We start from the raw sequence: 26333 nt of genomic DNA, 5'->3' as shown, positions 1-26333 counted from the left end.
TCTGCTGTGAGCCGTTATATGCTCTTATATCAGTGGAATAGTTTATGATCTTTAAAAAAGATGGATTATATAGAATTACAAACATGGCAATCATGTAACAAAAGGTAGTGTGAGAGTCCTGGCAAATACTATAAAATATTAAAAAGTGAAAAATATATAGGTTTGGTACACTCAAGAAAAACTTCATGGATTAGTGACCTTGAATAAAGTTTGGCATTAGAAATTGGAGAGAATAAATAAAAGTGGTTTTCAACACACCACTGTGTCACATGTTTGTAATTAAAAGGATTCATGAAGCACATATTAAATTAGGCTGTAGAGTCCCGTTAGTCACTAACCCTGCCCTTTAGAACCTCCCTTGTGATTCTGTTGACTGCTATTTAAGTAGTCTTTGGTCAACAACTCATTCCAACATACCTAGAGCAGAAAAATCACTGTGAGTTTACTTCCTTAGTACTGATGCAATTATTGTCTTGAGGACATGCCTACTTCACAGTAGAACTGATCTTTTTAAGGAAAAACAAGTGGAGGATCCCTTGGCGGATCTGCTGTGTCTTCACACTGTAGATGATTGGGTTGAGCACAGGTGGAACTAATAATTAGATATGAGCCATGAAGCTGTGGATAAGTGGGGAGGAATATTTGGCAAAATGATGGATAATAGACAGCCCTATCATAGGCACATATAGAATGAGTACAACACAGATATGGGATACGCATGTGTTGAGGGCCTTAAGCCTCCCCTCATGGGATGCAATTCTTAACACTGAGAGAATGATAAAAACATAAGATACTAAAATACCCAGCAAGTCCATGCTCCACAGGACAGTGACCAAAACCAACCCGTATATAACATTAAAGTTGGTGTCAGCACAGGCAAGGCAGATCATGTTCTGATGTAGACAATAGGAATGAGAAAGGATGTGGGAGTGGCAGAAGGGAAAGAAATCCAGAGGAGCTAGAAGTGGAATCATTGTGATAGCACTCCTGAGCAGGGCTGCAATTCCTATCTTGGTGATAAGTTTTGGTGTAAGAATGGTTGCATATCTCAGAGGGTGACAGATAGCCACATACCGGTCCAGAGTCATGGCCAAGAGTACAGACGATTCAGTGAAGGAGAAAGTGTGGATGAAAAACATTTGGACCACACAGATACTGAACTGAATCTCCTTGGAAATGGACCACAACACCCTGAAGAGTGTTATCATTGTGGGCAGTGACATTCCCATATCAGTAAGAGAAAGCATGGGCAGGAAGTAGTACATGGGCTCATGGAGTCTGGGGTCTGTCTGGACGATATGCAGAATGGTGCAATTGCCCATTATTCCAACAAGGTAGAGAAGACAGAATGGGATGGAAATCCAGTGGTGAAATTCTTCATAGCCTGTGCGATAGAAAGTGGAGGACAGGATAGTGCTGGAATTTGAGGTTGACATGGAGTTGACTGAACCACAATCCAATTCCACAATCACTCTTCAATGGAGAAAGAAATAATAATGTCAGAATCTGCATTAAAAAAAGAAAACAAAACTTAAATGTTTACCTATAAACACTCCTTAACCCATCCCCACATTTCTGATTTGTTCTTCTCCATTTCACTGCTAGATATTGTTGGTTAAGTAAAGTATCCACTTTATAGCCACAAGAATCTTTTTTCTCACGTTCTCATGCAAACCCATTCAATATCATCTCTAAACATGGATGATATTCTTCCAAAGACATTACCCAAACAGAGCAGCACACACAAATTCTAGATTACATTTTTATTTTTTTAATTTTCTAACTTTATTTAGGAATTTTCTTGACCAGGGTCATTGGTCTTACATAAGCATTTTTATGGTGATTTCCATTAAATTCCATTATCTCCTAAGCTTGATAGTTTCTTTAACAATGCTAGAATACCATGCATAGTACTTTTCAGAATTCAGGCAAGTATTGGCCAGCATGATTTTTGTTCTTACTAACCTATCCCAACTATGCAACTGATGTCACAAGCATGGTCTCTTCCAACAATCAACTCTGATATCATTTTTTTTTGGTCCATCACCTCCAAGAAATGAAGGAAAGGAAGAAAGGAAACAAAGGAAGGAGATAGTTGTCCAATCTTACCAATCTCCAGGCACCACTGTATTAAATACATTCAATAAATAACTGGCTGTGTTAGGTATTTATTATGTTAATAGAAGTGATAACTATCATGAGGGAAATTTAGTTAATTAATAAAGAATTTCACCATGCACTGTTAGTCCATAGAAGTGAGAGGCTGTTTATATCTTATCACTAGAAAACCCTTACATCTCCATCTTTACATCTCCCTTCATGAAACTACCAGAATAATAATTTATCTGTACTGCCCTCTCTGGCAATGAATTTCCTCAAAATGATCTTAGTACTTTAATTACTTTAATATTAATTTAAGTCACTTTGACATAATTTATATGTGATATGATCAAGGATGACAAACCCAAAGGATTGTCTCTAGTTAGTACAACCATACTTCTTTGCCACATGTTGTGTACGTTTCTCAGGTACACAATGGAAGGAAATAAAAAAGCAACTACACCTGCCACTGGAAAATAAGACCATGTAATCAGAATTTTATGAAATAAAATATGAAAGAGGAGAATGATAGCTATCTGAAAGAGGAGAACAGTAAATCATATGCCCTCTAAGTGTGAGTAAGGCCAACCCTTTTAAGTGACAATATCCTTAGGAAACCTTGGTAAATCTGCTTTGTTTTGATACTATAAATTATTGGGTTGAGTACTGGTGGAAGTAATAGGTAAATATTGGCCATGATTATATGGATAATGGGGGAGGAGTGTTTTGCAAAGCGATACACTAAGGACAGTGTACATTGGCACATACAGAATAAGCACAGCACAAATGTGGGAAGCACATGTGTTCAGGGCTTTCATCTTTCCTTGGTTGGATGTAATGCCTAGCACAGAGCGGAGGATAAAAGCATAAGATAAAAAAATTCCTAGAAAGTCTATACCCCAATAAAATGCTACAATAAATAAGCCATACGATATGTTGAAAGAGATATCAGCACAGGCCAACCGTATAACATCTTGATGTAAACAGTAAGAATGGGACAGAACATGAGAGTGACAAAAGGAAAATGTGGGAATTTAGGCAACAACAACACAACAAGCAAGGGAGCATTTGATTACAATAAAGACCCCTATGTAGGTAATGCATTGTGGTGTAAGTTTTCTGGAATATCTCAAAGGATCACAAATGGCAACATACCAGTCAAAGGCCATGGCTAGGAGCACATCTGACTCCATCAAAGAAAAAGTGTGAATAAAATACATCTGAACTACACAAGCATTCATCTCTATCTCTCTAGCATCAAACCAGAAGATTTTCAGTATCGTGGGCAGGGTGGAGATGGACATGCCCATGTCAGTAAGAGACAGCATGGCCAGGAAGTAGTACATGGGCTCATGGAGACTCTTGTTGGTGTGGATGATGTGAAGGATTGTGCAGTTACCCACTGTTCCAATTATGTAGAGACCACAGAAGGGAATGGAGATAAAACGATGGACATTCTCATAGCCAGGGATCCCAATGAGGTAGAATGACTTCCCAGTGCTGGAATTAGAACCTGCCACAAAGCTATCCCAAGTAATCATTTTTATACCACAAAAACGTGAACTCCTAGCTGGAAGAAAACACACAATAACAGAGAAGATAGCAACTCATGTTTCTATACTATATTTTTTCTTAATTCTTATTGTTTTGCAGAGAAACTATCCATACAACCTGGAAAATAATACTTTGTCAAATACTTTAAAAAATATTCAAAGTTATTACTCCCTTTTGACACACTACTGTTGAATTCTTAAGACAGCTTAGAATTATTATGCTGTCATTGGTTAATCTCTTATATTATCAATTCTGGATTTTGAGTTGTTCACAGGATATTCTTCCCTCTCCTCTTATGCTTTCTATCAATATTTGGTAGGTGTATTTGTGTTTATTTATCTTACATTCACCTTTGACACCAAGTTTTGAGTGTGATGTTAAGTAAAGATTTTTCAAGACCTTGACTTCTTTATATTAGCCATTTACATCTCCCTGACAAGGATGTTTGTTGGAAACATTTTAGATATAACATTGTAGGATACAACTGGATACCTCAAAGCATTGCATATAAAGAGAGTGTGTTTACAAATTAAAGAGGTAGATAAATCAACCCTGAAACTCACTTAAGTGAAAACCAGAGCTTCACAAGCAAGCATCAAAAGGTAAGTAGTACTTACCTGATTACTCGCTCTTGGGTATTTGGGATTTAGTTCTCTTTCTTGTTCTCCACCAAGGTTCATTTTTATGTACCCACACTCCAATAAGTCCAGAGTTTTATTTAGTGAGTTATTAACATTTGTTCCATGGATATAATTGACTTGGGAGCCATATCAACCTTATTAATCCTGGAGCTTCCCTTTTGTTGTCATTGGAACTCACAACTGGTTTTCTAAAACTGCTGCATTTTGACATGGGCTTGAACCATTTCTGACAGATGAAAATAAAATCACAGCTCCATCATCTCTAGAATATTAGAATGAGTTATCTCACACTAGACTGTGATCCAGTGGCCTGTTAAAATTACAACACTCTTTTGCCATTCTCTTGCTTTTCTGTTTCTTGCTCCTTTGCCCCTTAAGTTTTTATATCTCAATTTCAAACAGAATAAACCCTATCTCACAATATTGTACAGACAATTAAATGACATAATGTATGAAAATGCTTACTACCATTCCTTTTCCATTTTAATTATTTAAGTCTTAATTATATGTGTGTATAAATTATCTCTTTGAAATCAGTAGAATGACAAGTTATAGATAAGTAGGCTAAGACTTAGTTTCTTTGCCCAAGGCTGCGTAACTTTAATAATAGCTTTACCAATACTTCAGCTTTGGGGTTCCGCTCATGGAAATGCAGATTTCACAGACTAGCGATTGTCTCACCTAGGTGGCTGCTGCAGGCATGTGACTAGCTTTGTCAGTGACTGAAGCTACAACCATAAGTGACCATTATTTGCAGTCTCTAATTCCACAGCAATGTTAAAAAATAAAATCAGTTCCTTGGGTCTCATAACAACATTATTATTCTTCTTATCTATTGCACTCTGCTACACTTTCTTCCTGTTTCACAGTCACATTACTCCTTTGGTCTGAATTAAAGACCTGTGATTTACCAACATATGACTTATGCCTCATAACTCAGTAATTATTTCCTGAGAGTTACTTGACTTTTAATGGAAGTCTGTGCATGAATAAAGAAAAACAGATTCTATTATCCCAGTCCTAAACTTTATTTATTAGTCACAATAATATCCTAATATCTAAGAGTACACTTAGACTTCTGAAAATTATATATTTATTATTATATTTGAGCCACAGCGTATCTATTGAGATCAACAGAGGCCATGATTGAGTAACCTGAGGTTTAGAAATGACAGCAAACTAAAAGAAAGTCAAAATTAAATTCCAAGACACTGCTTTTAAAGCTTCTGCATCTTCCACTGAAAAGTTTTAACTCTGTATTCAGGAACTAGCCTCAAGTCTGTAGTCTGACGGCCCTTGATCACACACCCAAAGTTAAAGTGGTAAATATAATTCATAAACAATCCCTTCCTCTTAGGGGTCTTCGAACATTTTTGATTGGCTTCTCTGAGTAATATTCCTGACTTCTCTTGCAAATTCCTCCGTCTCACCTGAATATCTTCTGTCTTTTCACTTTTCTTTTGTATATCAGCAAGAAGATAGGCCTAGAAGAAAACCAAAGGAGGTAGATCCTGAAAGAAAAGTTTTTGCTGGACAGAGAAAAGAGTGAAGGGGAAAAGTTGTGAGAATCTCTGCAGCCACTTGCTTTTTGGGACCCAGAAAGTATTAGGGTGGAGAAGGAACATAACCAGCTGCATTTTTTTACTTCATTTAATTCACAGGGACAGTCTTCTCACTTACAGCATCTATCAATTACATTGGAAGACTGAGGTCTTCCTGCTAAGATGAAGTGAATGCTAAATAAAAGGAAAGGAAAAGTAGAAAGCGTCCAAGTTAACACTTAGCCTGGAACCTTCAAAACAGTGACGCTCTCCTTTGGTGAGAGTTGAAAGCCTAGAATTTGGAATGAGGATTATATATACCTATTTCTGATCACAAAAATGGAAAGTAGATGAATGAACAATATCACCCTGTCAGGGATTATGGATCAATTGGAATATCTCAAAATATGCGAAAAGAGAGCTGTAAGAGCACAATAGAAGGTATAATCTCTCTTTTCTTCACCTTCACTTCATCTCTCTTTAATCTGGATTCTTATACAACACCCTAATAAAGCTGAAACTATTTTAGTCAAATAAATCAATTATCTCTCATCACCAAACTCAAACACCAAGATCCTCTACTCATATTAAAACTCTTAGCAGTATGTGGCATTGTTGACAATTCTCTAATTAAAAAATGCTTTTCTCCATATCTATATCTGTATCTATCCATCTATGTTTCTTCATAAATATACATATATGTTTTCATATATATAGATATATATATACATACAAATATATGAAACTACACTTGCTTTTGTTTTTTCTTAGCATGTTACTAGATGATCTTTTACTCACCTGTTTCTTATGCATTTATTAGGTATTCTTTCACAGCCAGATTTCTAAATAATTTCAGGGCACCTGAGGTCTTACTTATGGTTTTATTTATTTTATATAACTACACTGTTTTCTTAAGGAATAGTATCCAGTACACATCACATGGCCAAATAGAAATCTTAATAACTATCTTAATATTTGCATCTTGGTAAATGTAACTCATATGCAGTTCAAATGTAAAAACAAAGTATTGTCCCAACTATTCAAATCCTTTAGCATTTATCTACTCCATCAATGAGTTCTGTTTCTATGTCAAGAGTATTTCAATTTATTCACTTCTACTCTTTTACATCTTCTTTACTATGTTATTAGCCTCATAATTCATCTCATTCTTTCCACTCTCACATCATTTTTCTGAATTAATGTTTCTTAGAGCAAGTAGTGAATGTTAAAATCTTAGGCAAGTCAGCCCATTTCAATGCCTGTGATGAAAACGTGTTATTTCCTATTGCTCTCTCAAAAAAAGGAAAGCATTGTCATTACTTCTAAGACATTTATTCCTCATGTACGGAAAAAAAGGTAGAAGTAGACGTCTGATTTTATTGCCACCCCTCCACCTCCTCACCATTTTATCCCATATTCAAATCCCTCAGGTTACCTCTCTGACAGCTTTACTATTTCTCATCTCCAAATATATCCTTGCTATCCCTTTTCACCAAACGATAAGCATTATTTTCTTTATTCTCTAATAGTCCAAGCCTCCCACCACTCTATGCACTTTTTGTTCCACTGCCTGAAATAGCCAGCCACATCTCATTTGTTGTTCTATGTTTCATAGCACATTTTTTTCCTACAAAATGTATTCTATTTTCTCCCTTATCCAAATTCCCTATATTCAACCTAAAATGAATATATTTCCTTTGGCCCACTTGCCCACCTTTTTTTCACTTTTCTTTCTCTCTTTGTTTTTACAAATTAACTGTTGCTTTCCCACCAGATTTGCCCTCCTCCCCTTGTTGGACTTACTCAAGTGTGCAGACCACCTCTGTTTACCCATCACTTCATTCCACTGCTTTGCTTTCTTACTCCTGCTTAGACTACTCAAGTTGGAGATAGTGTTGCCTAAAGGACTAGAAGGTTATAAGTTTATATACCTGTGATGACAGAAGCTTCTTATTGGTCCTAGTTGTATAGGGGCTCTAGGAGCCTGAGGGAAGTAAGCCACACATGCCATATAAGGAGTAGGGATCTGTGGGCTTAGGAAAATCAGGTTCCCTAGGTAGAGGTAGAGAGAATTTTCATAGGAACTGAGAATGCCTAAGGGAGGCCAAACTGAGACAAACTCAAGGGAATCTTGATTTTATCTGTGCTGGCTGGCAGAGTTATGTATGTAATCAGAGTGATGTGTGCAGTGGGGTGATGAGCAGGTTCTAATTGAGTAACGCTTTCAATAGAATAAAGGAACTATGAATATCAAAAATGGAGTTTAGACCCAAAATTAGACAGATCCTAGAATCAACCCAGATTATGGAATACAATCTCATAGGAATCTTTCTCAGGTGTAAAAGTGAACCAGAAATAAGCATATTCTCAGAAGGACTGACACAAATCAAAATTATCTAAATTCATTATTTAACTAAAGAGATCTGAATTATTGATTTTGATGGTCACCTGCCAGAAGTAAATATAAATTCTAGAAACTAGAAGAGCATCACCTAATATTATACTATGCCTCCGATTATTTTTACTTTATTTTTATGCAAAATATCTAGCACTGATATAATCAAACAGAGAGAGAAACAAACAAATGTGACATAAAACCAAGTTTTTAAAAAATAATACAAGAATCGATAGGATATTCCATAATACCGTTTTAGTCAGTCTTGATAATAATTATAATTAAATAAATTTAGAAAATTAAAATGAAATATTCAGTAATAAACTAGAATATTTTCAATGATTCAATTATCTAACAAATTCAATTGGGTCTCAAAACTGAGATTAAGAAAATAAGGTAGTTTGTATATATATATATATATATGTTTGTAACCAGTCATTAATGGAAAAATAACTAGTCTCTGTCCTCCGGAGTTTCATCTTTTTGCTAATATACTCTACTGTGAATTCTTCTTTTTTGAAGAAGCAAGAATTCAGCCACAAATAAAGACACTACACAAAGCCTCAACCCTCTAGAAAATCCAGAAATAAAGCAAACTAACAACACTCAAATTATATCACAGTTAAAGAAACATCAATTCACAAAGATTGGTAAGAACCAGTACAAGAACTCTGGCAACTCTAAAAGCCAGAGTGTCTCCTTACTTCTAAATGACAGGATTACCTTCTCAGCAATGGTTCATAACCAGAATGAAATGGCTAAAATGACACAAAGTTCAGAATCTGAATTATAATGAAGAACATCAAGATTCAGGAGAAAGTTGAAAACCATTCTGAGGAATCCAAGGGATTCAGTAACATGGTTCGAGAGATTAAAAATAAATGAAATAGTCATTTTAAGAACCAAACAGCTGATAGAGCTGAAAAACTCACTAAAAGAATTTCATAATGAGAGTGAGAATTCAAGATGGCACGGTAAGAACAACCAGGATTGCAGCTCTCAGTGAATGCACAGAGGGTGAGTCAAAGCCGCATTTCCAGACAGATCTTTGTTGCCCACAGAACGGGGAAATTCCCAGGTGTAGGAGAGACAGAGGATGCCCGCGCAGCTATTTTGGCTGGTGCGGCAGCTTCGCCTGGTGCCGCAGTGCAGCGGCACTCCGCAACACTTCGCACAAAACGCACTGGTCTGGGTGCCCTGTTAAACCAGCAATCTGAGACTTGGGAGGGCAGATTAGGATATCCATCTGATTAAACAGGACTTGGACAGTAAGCCAGACCAGGAGATTCCTGGGAAGCAGCGTTTGAGCTGGCTCAGTGGGTCGCTGCATGGGAAATCACACAGATCCCAGTGCCATAACAGCAGGTGACTGAAACACCTGGGAGAGAGTCAACCATTCAACTTAAAAAAAAAAGGCTCACTGAGGCAGGGAGCCAGGTGAGCAGGCTGGGTGGGTTTTTCCCCCACAGGGACAAACAAAATGGTGATTCGAAATGCTCCAGGTGGAGAGTTTCACTGTGGGCACAGCTGAACCCAAGATGGCACAGCTCAGTGGGGGAGGGGCATTTGCCATTACCGAGGCAATCAATCCATACTGAGGTACACTCCCATTGCTGGCACAGCCTGCCATTGCTGTGGCAACCCACCATAACAGAGAGACTCCGCCACAGGATGGAACTCATGGCAGCAGGGTGGAGACTGCGGCAGCAGGGCAGAGCCTGCAGCAACAGGGCAGACCCCACGCCAGCACGGTGGAGCCTTGGCAGGCAAATAGTGACTAGACTGCCTCCTAGCTGGGCAGGATAGTGCAACGGACAATCATAAAGAAAGGCCCAACTCCCTGAGACAGAGCATCTGAGAAAAAAAGGGGATTTATGAGTTCTGCTGCAGCAGACTTAAACATAGCAGCCATAACAGCCCTGAATGAACAACGGAGTTCACAGCTCAGCACTTGAGCTCCTATAAAGTACAGACTGTCTTCTCAAGCAGCTCCCTGACCCCTGTATATCCAAAGAGTCACCATAAAAAGGACTGATCAGACTGACATTTGGTGGGCATCATTCGGGGACAAAGATAGAAGAAGAAGAAACTGGTAGCATCCCTCACTGTTCCACAGCTGCTACAGGTGTACCCCAGACAAGCAGGGCCTGGAATGGACCTCAGCAGTTGTACAGCAGAGGGGCTAGACTGGTAGAAGAAAAACCAAGTAACAGAAATACTTAATCATCAACAATCTGGGTGACCACTCAGAGCCAATCGAAAAGTCAGCAACTACTCAGACGACAGGTGGATAAATCCACAAAGATGGGAAGAAACCAGCGCAAATAAAAAAAAAATATCCGAAACCAGAACACCTCGTCTCCTACAAAGGACCAAAACTCCTCACCAGCAAGGGAAAAAAGTGCACGGAGAATGACTGTGACAAAATGATGGAATCAGACTTCAGAAGGTGGGTAATGAGAAACTTCTGTGAGCTAAAAGAACATGTTTTAAATCAATGCAAAGAAACTAAGAACTTGAAAAAAGATTCGAGAAAATGATAACAAGAATGGACAACTTAGAGAGGAATATGAATGAATTAAAGAAGCTGAAAAACACAACATGAGAACTTCGCGAAGTATGCACAAGTTTCAACAGCTGAATTGACCAAGCAGAAGAAAGAATATCAGAAGTCAAAGATCAACTCAATGAAATAAAATGAGAAACCAAGATTACAGAGAAAAAACACAAAAAGGAATGAACAAAATCTCCAAAAAATGTGGGACCATGTGAAGAGACCTAACCTACGTTTGATAGGGGTGCCAGAATGTGATGAAGAGAACGAATCCAAACTGGAAAATACTCTTCAGGATATTATCCAGGAAAATTTCCCCAACCTAGCAAGGCAGGCAAATATTAAAGACCAGGAAATACAAAGAATACCACAAAGATATTCTGCAAAAAGAGCAACCCCAAGGCACATAATGGTCAGATTCACCAGGGTTGAAATGAAGGAGAAAATGCTAAAAGCAGCCAGAGAAAAAGGTCGGGTCACCCACAAAAAGAAGCCCATCAGACTCACAGCAGATCTCTCAGCAGAAACACTACAAGCCAGCAGAGAGTGGGGACCAATATTCAACATCCTTAAAGAAAAGTACTTTCAACCCAGAATTTCATATCCAGCCAAACTGAGCTTCAGAAGTGAAGGAAAAATAAAATCCTTTGCGAACAAGCAAGTACTCAGAGATTTTGTCACCACCAGGCCTGCTTTACAAGAGCTCCTAAAAGAGGCACTACACATAGAAAGGATCAACCAGTACCAGCCATTCCAAAATCACACTGAATGCTAAAGAGCTTCAACATAATGAAGAATCTACAACAACTAACAGGCAAAACAGCCACTTAGCATCAAAATGGCAGTATCAAATTCACACATAACAATATTAACCCTAAATGTAAATGGACTAAATGCACCAATCAAAAGACACAGACTGGCAAATTGGATAAAAAGCCAAAACCCAGCAGTGTGCTGTAACCAGGAAACCCATCTCACATGCAAGGATACACAAAGGCTCAAAATAAAGGGATGGAGGAAGATTTACCAAGCTAATGGAAAGCAAAAAAAAGCAGGAGTTGCAATTCTCATCTCTGATAAAATAGACTTTAAAGCAACAAAGATCAAAAGAGACAAAGAAGGACATTACATAATGGTAAAAGGATCAATACAACAAGAAGAGCTAATGATCCTAAACATATATGGACCCAATGCAGGAGCACCCAGATACATAAGGCAAGTTCTTAATGACTTAAAAAGAGACTTAGACTCCGACACAATAATAGTGGGAGACTTTAGCACTCCACTGTCAATACTAGACAGATCTACCAGACAAAAAATCAACAAGGATATCCAGGGCTTGAACTCAGACCTGGAGCAAGCAAACCTGATAGACATTTACAGAACTCTCCACCCCAAATCCACAGAATATACATTCTTCTCAGCACCACATCACACCTACTCTAAAATTGACCACATAATTGGAAATAAAGCACTCCTCAGCAATTGCAAAACAACTGAAATAATAACAAACAGTCTCTCAGACCATAGTGCAATCAAGTAACAACCAAGAATTCAGAAACTAACCCAGAACCGGACAGCTTCATGGAAACTGAACAACTGGCTCCTGAATGTTGACTGGATAAACAACGAAATGAAGGCAGAAATAAAGAAGTTCTTCAAAACCAATGAGAACAAAGACAGAACATGCCAGAATCTCTGAGACACATTTAAAGCAGTCTGCAGAGGGAAATATATAGCAATAATTGCCCAAATGAGAAGAGTAGACAGATCCAAAATTGACAACATATCGTCAGAATTGAAAGAACTACAGGAGTAAGATCAAAAAAACTCAAAACCCAGCAGAAGACAAGAAATAACTAAGATCAGAGCTGAACTGAAGGAGATAGAGACATGAAAAACCCTTCAAAAATCAATAAATTCAAGAGGTGGTTTTTTGAAAAGATCAACAAATTAGACAGACCACTAGCGAGCTTGATTAAAAATAAAGGAGAGAACAACCAAATAGATGCAATAAAAAATGATAAAGGGGAAATCACCACAGATTCCACAGAAATTCAGACCATCATCAGAGAATATTACAAATAACTCTATGCAAATAAACTAGTAAACCTGGAAGAAATGGATAAATTCCTGAACACCTCCCAAGCCTAAACCAGGAGGAAGCCGAAACTATGAATAGACCAATAACAAGGGCAGAAGTCAAGGCAGCAATTAAGAGCCTACCACACAAAAAAAGCCCAGGTCCAGATGGGTTCACAGCCGAATTCTACCACACACACAAAAAGGAGCTGGTACCATTCCTTCTGGAAACTATTCCAAATACTCCAAATAGAGGGTCATTTTATGAGACCAACATCATCCTGATACCAAAACCCGGCAGAGACCCAATAAGAAAAGAAAACTTCAGGCCAATATCCATGATGAACATAGATGCAAAAATCCTCAATAAAATACCAGCAAGCCGACTGCAACAGCACATCAAAAAGCTTATCCATCATGATCAAGTAGGATTCATCCCGGGGATGCAAGGCTGGTTCAACATACGCAAGTCTATAAACGTAATTCACCACTTAAAGAGAACCAAAAACAAAAACCACATGATTATCTCAATTGAGGCAGAGAAGGCATTCGACAAAATTCAACAGCCCTTTATGCTAAAAACCCTCAGTAAACTCGGTATCAATAGAATGTATCTCTAAGTAATAAAAGCTGTTTATGACAAACCAACAGCCAATTTCATACTGAATGGGCAAAAACTGGAAGCATTCCCTTTGAAATCTGGCACTAGACAAGGATGTTCTCTCTCACCACTCCTATTCAATATAGTACTGGAAATTCTAGCCAGAGCAATCAGGCAAGAAAAAGCAATAGAGGGTATTCAAATAGGAAAGGTGGAAGCCAAATTGTCTCTATTTGCAGACAACATGATAGTCCACCTAGAAGACCCCATTGCCTCAGCCCAAAAACTCCTGAAACTGATAAGCACCTTCAGCAAAGTCTCAGGATATAAAAGCAATGTGCAAAAATCACAAGCATTCCTATACACCAAAAACAGACTTAAAGAGAGCCAAATCAGGCCGGTGGTGGTGGCTCAAGCCTGTAATCCCAGCACTTTGGGGGGCCAAGGCGGGTGGATCACAAGGTCAAGAGATCAAGACCATCCGGTCAACATGGTGAAACCCCGTCTCTACTAAAAATACAAAAAATTAATTGGGTGTGGTGGCACATGCCTGTAATCTCTGCTACTCAGGAGGCTGAGGCAGGAGAATTGCCTGAATCCAGGAGGAGGAGGTTGCGGTGAGCCGAGATCGCACCATTGCACTCCAGCCTGGGTAACAAGAGCAAAACTCCGACTCCATCTCAAAAAAAAAAGAGAGCCAAATCAAGAACGAACTGCCATTCACAATTGCTACAAAAAGAATAAATACCTAGGAATACAACTCCCAACAAACATAAGGGACCTCTTCAAGGAAAACTACAAACCACTGCTCAATGAAATAAGAGAGGACACAAACAGATGGAGAAACATTCCATGTTCATGGTTAGGAAGAATTAATATCGTGAAAATAGCTATACTACCCAAAGTAATATACAGAATCAACGCTGTCCCCATCAAGCTACCATTGACTTTCTTCATAGAACTGGAAAAAACCACCAAAACTTCATATGGAACCAAAAGAGAGCCCGCATAGCCAAGTCAATTCTAAACAAAAAGAACACAGCGGGAGGCATCACACTACCTGACTTCAAACTATACTACAAGGCTACAGTAATCAAAACAGCATGGTACTGGCACCAAAACAGAGATATAGACCAATGGAACAGAACAGAGGCCTCGGAGGCAACACAACATATCTACAACCATACAATCTTTGATAAACCTGACAAAAACAAGCAATGGGGAAAGGATTCCCTGTTTAATAACTGGTGTTGGGAAAACTGGCTAGCCATGTGCAGAAAGTAGAAACTGGACCCCTTCCTGACACCTTACACTAAAAGTAACTCCAGATGGATTAAAGACTTAAACATAAGACCTGGCACCATAAAAACCCTAGAAGAAAATCTAGGCAAAACCATTCAGGACATGGGAGTAGGCAAGGACTTCATGACCGAAACACCAAAAGCATTGGCAACAAAAGCCAAAAGAGACAAATGAAACCTAATCAAACTCCACAGCTTCTGCATGGCAAAAGAAAGAGTCACTAGAATGAATCAGCAACCAACAGAATGGGAAAAAATGTTTTCAGTTTACCCATCTGACAAAGGGCTGATATCCAGTATTTACAAAGAACTCAAACAGATTTACAGGAAAAAGCAAACAAGCCCATTCAAAAATGGGCAAAGGATATGAACAGACACTTTACTAAAGACATACATGAGGCCAACAAACATATGAAAAAATGCTCATCATCACTGGTCATTAGAGAGATGCAAATCAAAACCACATTGAGATACCATCTCCTGCCAGTTAGAATGGCGATCTTTAAAAAATCTGGAGACAACAGATGCTGGAGAGGATGTGGAGAAATAGGAACACTTTTACACTGCTGGTGGGAGTGTAAATTAGTTCAACCATTGTGGAAGACAGTGTGGCGATTCCTAAAGGACCTAGAAATAGAAATTCCAGTTGACCCAGCAATCCCATTACTGGGTATATATCCAAAAGACTATAAATCGTTCTACTAAAAGGACACATGCACATGAATGTTCATTGCAGCACTGTTTACGATAGCAAAGACCTGGAACCAACCCAAATGCCCATTGAGATAGACTGGATTGGGAAAATGTGGCACATATACACCATGGAATATTATGCAGCAATCAGAAATGATGAGTTCGTGTCATTTGTAGGGACATGGATGAATCTGGAGAACATCATTCTCAGCAAACTGACACAAGAACAGAAAATGAAATACCGCATATTCTCACTCATAGGTGGGTGATGAAAAATGAGAACACATGGACACAGGGAAGGGAGTACCAAACACTGGCGTCTATTGGGGGGAATAGGGGAGGAACAGCAAGGGAGGGGAGCTGGGGAGGGATAACCTGGGGAGAAATGCCAAATGTGGATGAAGGGGAGGAAGGCAGCAAAACACACTGCCATGTGTGTACCTATGCAACTGTCTTGCATGTTCTGCACATGTACCCCAAAACCTAAAATGCAATAAAAAAAAGAATTTTAAGAAACAATTGGAAGAATTAACAGCAGAATAGACCTGCTGAGAAGAGAACCACAGAGTTCAAAGGGATTTATTCCAATTATGAATAAAGAATTTGAAAAATAAACAAAACCTTCAGTAAATAGGGATTGTGTATATAAACCAAATCTATAATTTGTTGGCATTTTTGAAGGAGAAGTAGAAAGAATAAGCAACTTGGAAAATATATTTGTCCATGAAAATGTCCTCAACTTTTCTAGAGAGGTTACCATGCATATTCAGGAAATGCAGAGAACCCCTGTGAAAGATGTAGACAGATAGTCATCAAATTCTATAACGTCAATGCAAAAGAAAAAAATATTCGAGGCAGCTGGAAAGAAGGGGCAGGTCACCTAAAAGGGAATCCTATTAGGCTAACAGCAGACCTTTCAGCAGAAACCTCTAAGGCAGAAGAGATTGGGGACATATATTTAGCATTTTTAAAGAAATTTCAACAAAGAGTTTCATATTCAGCCAAACTAAACCTCATAGCCTTGAAGAACTGGAAAAACAAGAGCAAATCAACCCCAAAGCTATCAGAGGAACATAAACATTCAGAATCAGAACTGAAGTGACTAAAATAGATTTGAGAAAAATTAAACCAAAGATCAACAAAGTCGAAAGTTTGTTATTTGAAAGAATAAGTAAGATTGATAGACTTCTAGTTAGACTAACAAAGAAAAAAAGGAGCCATATCCAAACACAATAAGAAACGACAAAGGATACAGCTCTGGACCAGATGGATTCACAGCGGAATTGTACCAGACATATGAAGAAGAGCTGGTAGCAAGCTTTATTCTTTGCAGGAACATGGATGCATCTGGTGACTATCATCTTAGGTAAATTAAAGATCAAACAGAAAACCGAATTCCCCATGTTCTAAATTAAAAGTGGGAACTAAATATTGAGTACACAAAAAAAGGGAAGAGTAGTCATTGAAATCTACTTGAGGGTTAAAAAGTGTAGGAGGAGGGAGAGGATTGAAAAGCTATCTATGGAATGTTGCCCTGATTACCTGGGTGACAAAATAATCTGTATATCCAACCTCTGTGACATGCAATTTACCCATGTAACAGACTTGCACATATATCCTGGAAGCTAAAATGAAAGTTGGAAAAACATCTCTAAAAGTGTACCTCAATCGTAATATTGAACAAATAATTAGAAGTGTGTTAACACCCAAAGAGGGGGGAAAACAGACAAATGATTAAAAAAATATGTGGTACATATAAATAATTGCTTATAGTACTCAATAAAGTATACAATTGAGTATATTACTCAGCAACAATGATGAATGAGATCCTGTAATTTGCAACAAAATGGGTGGAATTGGAGGCCATCATATCAAGTGAAATAATCCAGGCAAAGAAAGACAAAACTCTACATGTTCTCATTTATTTGTGAGAGCTAAACATAAAAGTAATTTAACTCATAGAGTTCAATAGTTGAATGATGGTTATCAGTGGCTAGGAAGTATCTGTGGTGGAGTGGGAATGGTTAACGGGTACAGTAACATAGAAGGAATTAATAAAATTTAGTACGTGGTAGTATAACAGGGTAGTATTGAATTGCTTGTGACACTAAGAAAGCATAAATGCTTGAAAATAATGAATGCCTCATTTATCCTGATGTGACTATAATGAATTGCATACCTGCATCAAAATATGTATACTTTCTATGAACCCACAAAAGTTAAAAATTAAAAATTAAAAAAAAGTCTTTTGGATTACCTTCAAACAGGCCTGAATCCTATATTCTTGCATTGTGCAAATAGGCATACTTTTAGTACAGAAGCTTACTAAACAGTGGAATTTGGGGGAAGAACAGGATTATAGATACTGGAATTAAAAATTCTATTTTATAAGTATTTAATTGATATTCTTATTACATACCCAGAGGAATATTCAAGTCGTTGACTGGATGGAAAAGTTATAATTTAGCATATAAAGCATGAATGGTGATATGAACTTGGAAGTTATCAACATACAGGCTTAATTGGTAGCCATAGAAATATATTATCAATTGAAGAAAGCTCTATAAATGTGCAAAAACATAAAGCTAGAGCAGAGAAAAAAGAAGTTCTGAAGAAAAGACGATCATGAAAAAATATGTAAGAAAATAGATGAAACAACCTGCCTTCCCTGATTCTCTCTTCTTCTTCATCCTCTGCATTTAGTCCAAGAGCAAATCCTGTTGATTTTACCTCTAAGAAGTCTCAAATCTCATAATTCATTTTATTTCCACAACTGTTATCTGAATCCAAACTATTATTAATTTTTCTCTGGCATATACCAATACTCAAAAATTATTTACTCTTGCCCCAAACCAGGTATTATATTCTTTATTAATTCTTTTGGTTATTTATAAGTATTTTATCACATTTAACAACAAATTATATACAAAACTAATTCGTGTTTTTTTATTTACATACTAGCTTCCTTAGGAAACCTGACATAATCTTAAACTGGTTTGTTAAAATAGACTTAGAATTTGCTTTGTTTCCAATTTTGATGTTTTACATCAATTCCCTACAGATTAGATCAAGGTACAAATTGCTGAAAAAAATGGTTTACTGTTGCACCTAGCTTGAATTTTTACTTTTTCTGTTGGTCTATAAGGTCCTAAATGACCTGGTCCGTGCCTTCTCTTTAACCATCTCAGTTGACATTCTTCCTGTTTATATATCATGTTCCCATTTTCTTTCCTTTCCTCAATACTTAGCAAGGATTTTCTCCCAGGGCTTTTATACAACATATTTCTGATATATTTTTCTTCCAATAGCCTTCCTCAGTTCTTTGAATGACTGGCTTATTCTTACCATTCAAGTTTCAATTCGAATATCATCATCTCAAAAATAATTTTCTGACTACCTTCTACTTCTGGTCAGTCCTCAGCACATCAACCACTTGTTTTCTGTCAAAGAGTTTTTATTTCCTGAAACAATATGCTTTTTTAAATTGTTGATTTCTTCAACACAACAAATATTCATAACATCACAGACATTGTCTGTCTCATTTATTATATTTCCAGTCTGTATGATATTACCTATTACCTAATCAGTAGAAGTGTATATATATATACACACCTATTGAGTAAATAAATACAGCGATGTGAAACATTTATATATATATATATATATATATATATATATATATATATATATGCATTACACTTTTTCACAGGAAAACAGGAATTATGTATACTCAGCCAAGTCAAAAATAGGGTCAAATATTATGTAAAGCCAATGTGATCATAAATTTTCAAAGAATTTAATTGAAAAGGCATACTTGTTAACTAAATATTTTTGACCAACAAATGCGTTTTCAATGAAAGGATTTTTTTTTTTTTTTGAGATGGAATCTTGCTATTTTGCCCAGGCTGAAGTGCAGTGGCACAATCTTGGCTCACTGCAATCTCCACTTCCCAGGTTCAAGTGATTCTCCTGCCTCAGCCTCCAGAGTAGCTGGGATTACGGGTGTGTGCCACAATGCTCAGCTAATTTTTGTGTTTTTAGTAGAGACAGGGTTTTGCCATTTTGGCCAGGCTGGTCTTGAACTCCTGACCTTGTGATCTGCCCGCCTCAGCCTCCCAAAGTGCTGGGATTACAAGTGTCAGCCACCACATCTGGCCCAAAAGACTTTTATACTGAGATAGATTTTCTTTAAAAGAAAAAAAAACTGTTGTTTCCTTCTGATTTTCTTGAATCTTTAATAAAACTGATAGGAGGATAACTCTGTGAAAATGATGACAACTTCTGTTCAAAAGTCTCTACTCTGGCATATGTTGGGCTCCACAGGGTGTCCGTGCACACCTGGGTCATGGCTCCTGGGAGGCTCTAGTTATGGAACTATTTATATAGTTGATGCTAGTAAAAAATGAAGTAGATTATAATAAAGACAAGTTTGACACAATTATCTCAATAGCTCCCTTCATCAGTAGAATAACAGAGCTGGATACCTTGGGCACTTCATCAAGGCCAAAAGAATCAGAAAAATAGAATGGCCTTGGAGAATTAAAATGAGTCCTCTAGGGTAGTAGGGGTAATAAAATAATGAGGTGATGATTAGTATCTTCTACAAAGGTACTTCTTCAACCAAATGACAACATGTAATGTAAGTTTTTCTATTATATCTTTTTCAATTACAACATTTCTGTCAATTCAGAGATTGAATCATCTGTCATACCTTTTGAACCTACAGTTCTTACTTCTGTTTAGTGCTTTCCTTTTCCTCAGTATCTTTATAGTTTTTCCATATAATGTTGCCTCTAGCAAAGGCATATTATCCAGTAGACATTTTCCTTTTTTTTTTTTATATTTATTTTTTTTATTGCATTTTAGGTTTTGGGATACATGTGCAGAGCATGCAATAGAGTTGCATAGGTACACACATGGCAGTCTGTTTTGTTTGCTTTCTCCCCTTCACCCATATTTGGCGTTTCTCCCCAGGCAATCCCTCCCCACCTCCCCCTCCCACTGGCCCTCCCCTTTCCCCCCTTATAGACCCAGTGTTTAGTACTCCCCTCTCTGTGTCCATGTGTTCTCATTTTTCATCACCCGCCTATGAGTGAGAATATGCGGTGTTTTATTTTCTGTTCTTGTGTCAGTTTGCTGAGAATGATGTTCTCCAGCTTCATCCATGTTCCTACAAATGACACGAACTCATCATTTCTGATTGCTGCATAATATTTCATGGTGTATATGTGCCACATTTTTCCAATCCAGTCTATCATCGATGGGCATTTGGGTTGATTCCAGGTCTTTGCTATTGTAAACAGTGCTGCAATGAACATTCATGTGCACGTGTCCTTGTAGTAGAATGATTTATACTCCTTTGGATATATACCCAGTAATGGGATTGCTGGGTCAAATGGAATTTCTATTTCTAAGGCCTTGAGGAATCTCCACACCGTCTTCCACAATGATTGGACTAATTTACACTCCCACCAACAGTGTAAAATTGTTCCTTTTTCTCCACATCCTCTCCAGCATCTGTTGTCTCCAGATTTTTTAATGATCGCCATTCTAACTGGCATGAGATGGTATCTCAATGTGGTTTTGATTTGCATCTCTCTGATGACCAGTGAAGATGAGCATTTTTTCATATGATTGTTGGCCTCATATATGTCTTCTTTCATAAAGTGTCTGTTCATATCCTTTGCCCACTTTTGAATGGGCTTGTTTGCTTTTTCCTGTAAATCTGTTTGAGTTCTTTGTAAATTCTGGATATCAGCCCTTTGTCAGATGGGTAAACTGCAAAAATTTTTTCCCATTCTGTTGGTTGCCGATTCACACTAAAGAGTGTTTCTTTTGCTGTGCAGAAGCTGTGGAGTTTGATTAGGTCCCATTTGTCTATTTTGGCTTTTGTTGCCAATGCTTTTGGTGTTTTGGTCATGAAGTCCTTGCCTACTCCTATGTCCTGGATGGTTTTGCCTAGATTGCCTTCTAGGGTTTTTATGGTGCCAGGTCTTATGTTTAAGTCTTTAATCCATCTGGAGTTAATTTTGGTGTAAGGTGTCAGGAAGGGGTCCAGTTTCTGCTTTCTACACATGGCTAGCCAGTTTTCCCAGCACCATTTGTTGAACAGGGAATCCTTTCCCCATTGCTTGTTTCTGTCAGGTTTATCAAAGATTGTATGGTTGTAGCTATGTTGTGTTGCCTCTGATGCCTCTGTTCTGTTCCATTGATCTATATCTCTGTTTTGGTACCAGTACCATGCTGTTTTGATTACTGTAACCTTGTAGTATAGTTTGAAATCCAGTAGTGTGATGCCCCTGCTGTGTTCTTTTTGCTTAGAATTGACTTGGCTATGCGGGCTCTCTTTTGGTTCCATATGAAGTTTTGGTGGTTTTTTCCAGTTCTGTGAAGAAAGTCAATGGTAGCTTGATGGGGATAGCATTGATTCTGTAAATTACTTTGGGCAGTATAGCCATTTTCACGATATTAATTCTTCCTAACCATGAACATGGAATGTTTCTCCATCTGCTTGTGTCCTCTCTGATTTCGTTGACCAGTGGTTTGTAGTTTTTTCTGAAGAGGTCCCTTACGTTCCTTGTGAGTTGTATTCCAAGATATTTTGTTCTTTTTGTAGCAATTGTGAATGGCAGTTCGTTCTTGATTTGGCTCTCTTTAAGTCTGTTATTGGTGTAGAGGAAGGCTTGTGATTTTTGCACATTGATTTTATATCTTGAGACTTTGCTGAAGTTGCTTATCAGTTTCAGGAGTTTTTGGGCTGAGGCAATGGGGTCTTCTAGGTATCCTATCATGTCGTCTGCAAATAGAGACAATTTGGCTTCCACCTTTCCTATTTGAATACCCTTTATTTCTTTTTCTTGCCTGATTGCTCTGGCTAGAACTTTCAGTACTATATTGAATAGGAGTGGTGACAGAGGGCATCCTTGTCTAGTGCCCAATTTCAAAGGGAATGCTTCCAGTTTTTGCCCATTCAGTATGATATTGGCTGTTGGTTTGTCATAAATAGCTTTTATTACTTTGAGATACGTTCCATTGATACCGAGTTTATTGAGGGTTTTTAGCATAAAGAGCTGTTGAATTTTGTCAAATGCCTTCTCTGCCTCAATTGAGATAATCATGTGGTTTTTGATTTTTGGTTCTGTTTATGTGGTGAATTACGTTTATAGACTTGCGTATGTTGAACCAGCCTTGCATCCCCAGGATGAATACTACTTGATCATGATGAATAAGTTTTTTGATTTGCTGTTGCAATTGGCTTGCCAGTATTTTATTGAAGATTTTTGCATCTATGTTCATCATGGATATTGGCCTGAAGTTTTCTTTTCTTGTTGGGTCTCTGCCGGGTTTTGGTATCAGGATGATATTGGTCTCGTAGAATGATTTGGGTAGGATCCCTTCTTTTTGGACTATTTGGAATAATTTCCGAAAAATGGTACCAGCTCCTCTTTGTGTGTCTGGTAGAATTCGGCTGTGAACCCGTTTGGACCTGGGCTTTTTTTGTGTGGTAGGCTCTTAATTGCTGCCTCGACTTCTGACCTTGTTATTGGTCTATTCATAGTTTCAGCTTCCTCCTGGTTTAGGCTTGGGAGGATGCAGGAGTCCAGGAATTTATCCATTTCTTCCAGGTTTACTAGTTTATGTGCATAGAGTTGTTTGTAATATTCTCTGATGATGGTTTGAATTTCTGTGGAATCTGTGGTAATTTCCCCTTTATCATTTTTTATTGCATCTGTTTGGTTGTTCTCTCTTTTCTTTTTAATCAATCTGGCTAGTGGTCTATGTTGTTGATCTTTTCAAAAAACCAGCTCTTGGATTTATTGATTTTTTGAAGGGTTTTTCGTGTCTCAATCTCCTTCAGTTCAGCTCTGATCTTAGTTATTTCTTGTCTTCTGCTGGGTTTTGAGTTTTTTGATCTTGCTCCTCTAGCTCTTTCAATTTTGATGATAGGGTGTCAATTTTGGATCTCTCCATTCTCCTCATATGGGCACTTATTGCTATATATTTTCCTCTAGAGACTGCTTTAAATGTGTCCCAGAGATTCTGGCATGTTGTGTCTTCGTTCTCATTGGTTTCGAAGAACTTCTTTATTTCTGTCTTCATTTCATTGTTTATCCAGTCAACATTCAAGAGCCAGTTGTTCAGTTTCCATGAAGCTGTGCGGTTCCTGGTTGGTTTCTGAATTCTGAGTTCTAACTTGATTGCACTATGATCTGAGAGACTGTTTGTTATGATTTCAGTTGTTTTGCATTTGCTGAGGAGTGCTTTACTTCCAATGATGTGGTCAATTTTAGGGTAGGTATGATGTGGTGCTGCGAAGAATGTATATTCTGTGGATTTGGGGTGGAGAGTTCTGTAAATGTCTATCAGGTTTGCTTGCTCTAGGTCTGAGTTCAAGCCCTGGATATCCTTGTTGATTTTTTGTCTGGTAGATCTGTCTAGTATTGACAGTGGAGTGTTAAAGTCTCCCACTATTATTGTGTGGGAGTCTACGTCTCTTTGTAAGTCGTTAAGAACTTGCCTTATGTATCTGGGTGCTCCTGTATTGGGTCCATATATATTTAAGCTCGTTAGCTCTTCTTGTTGTATCGATCCTTTTACCATTATGTAATGTCCTTCTTTGTCTCTTTTGATCTTGTTGCTTTAAAGTCTATTTTATCAGAGATGAGAATTGCAACTCCTGCTTTCTTTTGCTCTGCATTTGCTTGGTAAATCTTCCTCCATCCCTTTATTTTGAGCCTTTGTGTATCCTTGCATGTGAGATGGGTTTCCTGGTTACAGCACACTGCTGGGTTTTGGCTTTTTATCCAATTTGCCAGTCTGTGTCTTTTGATTGGTGCATTTAGTCCATTTACATTTAGGGTTAATATTGTTATGTGTGAATTTGATACTGCCATTTTGATGCTTGCTGGCTGTATTGCCCGTTAGTTGTTGTAGTTTCTTCATTATGTTGATGCTCTTTCGCATTTAGTGTTGTTTTGGAATGGCTGGTACTGGTTGTTCCTTTCTATGTGTAGTGCCTCTTTCTGGAGTTCTTGTAAAGCAGGCCTGGTGGTGACAAAATCTCTGAGTACTTGCTTGTTTGCAAAGGATTTTATTTTTCCTTCAGTTCTAAAGCTCAGTTTGGCTGGATATAAAATTCTGGGTTGAAAGTTCTTTTCTTTAAGGATGTTGAATATTGGCCCCCACTCTCTTCTGGCTTGTAGAGTTTCTGCCGAGAAATCTGCTGTGAGTCTGATGGGCTTCCTTTTGTGGGTGATCCGACCTTTCTCCCTGGCTACCCTTAGTATTTTCTCCTTCATTTCAACCTTGTTGAATCTGACGATTATGTGCCTTGGGGTTGCTCTTCTTGCGGAATGTCTTTGTGGTGTTCTCTGTATTTCCTGCAATTTAGTGTTGGCCTGTCTTGCTAGGTGGGGAAATTTTCCTGGATAATGTCGTGAAGAATATTTTCCAGTTTGGATTCATTCTCTTTGTCACATTCTGGTACGCCTATCAAATGTAGGTTGGGTCTTTTCACATAGTCCCACATTTTTTGGAGACTTTGTTCATTCCTTTTTGTGCTTTTTTTCTCTGATCTTGGTTTCTCGTTTTATTTCATTGAGTTGATCCTCGACTTCTGATATTCTTTCTTCTGCTTGGTCAATTCGGCTATTGAAACTTGTGCATGTTTCGCGAAGTTCTCGTATTGTGTTTTTCAGCTCCTTTAGTTCATTCATATTCCTCTCTAAGGTATCCATTCTTGTTATCATTTCCTCTAATCTTTTTTCAAGGTTCTTAATTTCTTTGCATTGATTTAAAACATGTTCTTTTAGCTCACAAATGTTTCTCATTATCCACCTTCTGAAGTCTAATTCCGTCATTTCATCACAGTCATTCTCCATCCAGCTTTGTTCCCTTGCTGGTGAGGAGTTTTGGTCCTTTCTAGGAGGCGAGGTGTTCTGGTTTCGGGTGTTTTTCTCCTTTTTTTGCTGGTTTCTTCCCATCTTTGTGGATTTATCCACTTGTCGTCTGTGTAGTTGCTGACTTTTTGATTGGGTCTCTGAGTGGACACCCAGATTGTTAATGGTGGAGTATTTCTGTTCCTTGGTTTTCCTTCTACCAGTCTAGCCCCTTTGCTGTATGACTGCTGAGGTCCACTCCAGGCTCTGCTTGTCTGGGGTGCACCTCTAGTGGCTGCGGAACAGCGAGGGATGCTACCAGTTTCTTTTTCTGCTATCTTTGTCCCAGGATGATGTCTGCCAAATGTCAGTCTTATGGATATAGAGGCGTTAGGGAGTTGCTTGAGGAGACAGTCTGTACTTTCTAGGAGCTCAAGTGCTGAGCTGTGAGCTCTGTTGTTCATTCCGGGCTGCTAGGCTGCTATGTTTAGTTCTGTTGCAACCTAACTCGTAAGAAAACCTTTTTTTTTCTCAGATACTCTGTCTGGGGGCGGGTTTGGGCTTTCCTTGTTAGTGACCGCCTTGCTGTCCTGCCCAGCTAGGAGGCAGTCTAGTCACTTTTTGCCTGCCAAGGCTCCGCCCTGCTGGTGTGAGGTTCGCCCTTTTGCTTCAGGCTCTGCCCCTCTGCTGTGGTCTCTGCCCTGTTGCCACGGGCTACGCCCTGCTGCGATGTCTCTCTGTTGTACTGGGTTGCCTCGGAAATGGCAGGCTGCATCAGCAATATGCGTGTACCTCAGTAGGGGCTGATTGCCTCAGTAATGTTTGACGCCCCTCCCCCACGGAGGGGCGCTTTAAGAAAACCTTTTCACCGGGAGCGTTTGGAATCACTGTTTTGTTTGTCGCACTGCGCTCCCCCAAACGCTGAGTCCCTGGGATTCCCTGGGCTGGGTCACAGTTCAAGACCCATTCAGTCTCAAGTTCAGCCCTCTCGGG

The 26333-nt window shown here is 38.4% G+C and overlaps 1 protein-coding gene across 1 annotated transcript; it reads right to left on the bottom strand.

The window, feature by feature from the left end:
- Positions 1 to 599: 599 nt before the first annotated feature.
- On the bottom strand, positions 600 to 1436 carry LOC144577941 (olfactory receptor 51G1-like). The gene has a single exon (XM_078339164.1). The coding sequence runs from the start codon at positions 1434 to 1436 to the stop codon at positions 600 to 602; it is 837 nt and encodes a 278-aa protein (XP_078195290.1).
- Between the last annotated feature and the right edge of the window lie 24897 nt (positions 1437 to 26333).

This window comes from Callithrix jacchus, chromosome 10 (genome assembly GCF_049354715.1).
Source record: "Callithrix jacchus isolate 240 chromosome 10, calJac240_pri, whole genome shotgun sequence".
In the NCBI taxonomy this organism is placed as follows: domain Eukaryota; kingdom Metazoa; phylum Chordata; class Mammalia; order Primates; family Cebidae; genus Callithrix; species Callithrix jacchus.
Note: the sequence above shows the minus strand (reverse complement) of the source record. Positions and strands in the feature narration are given on the sequence as shown.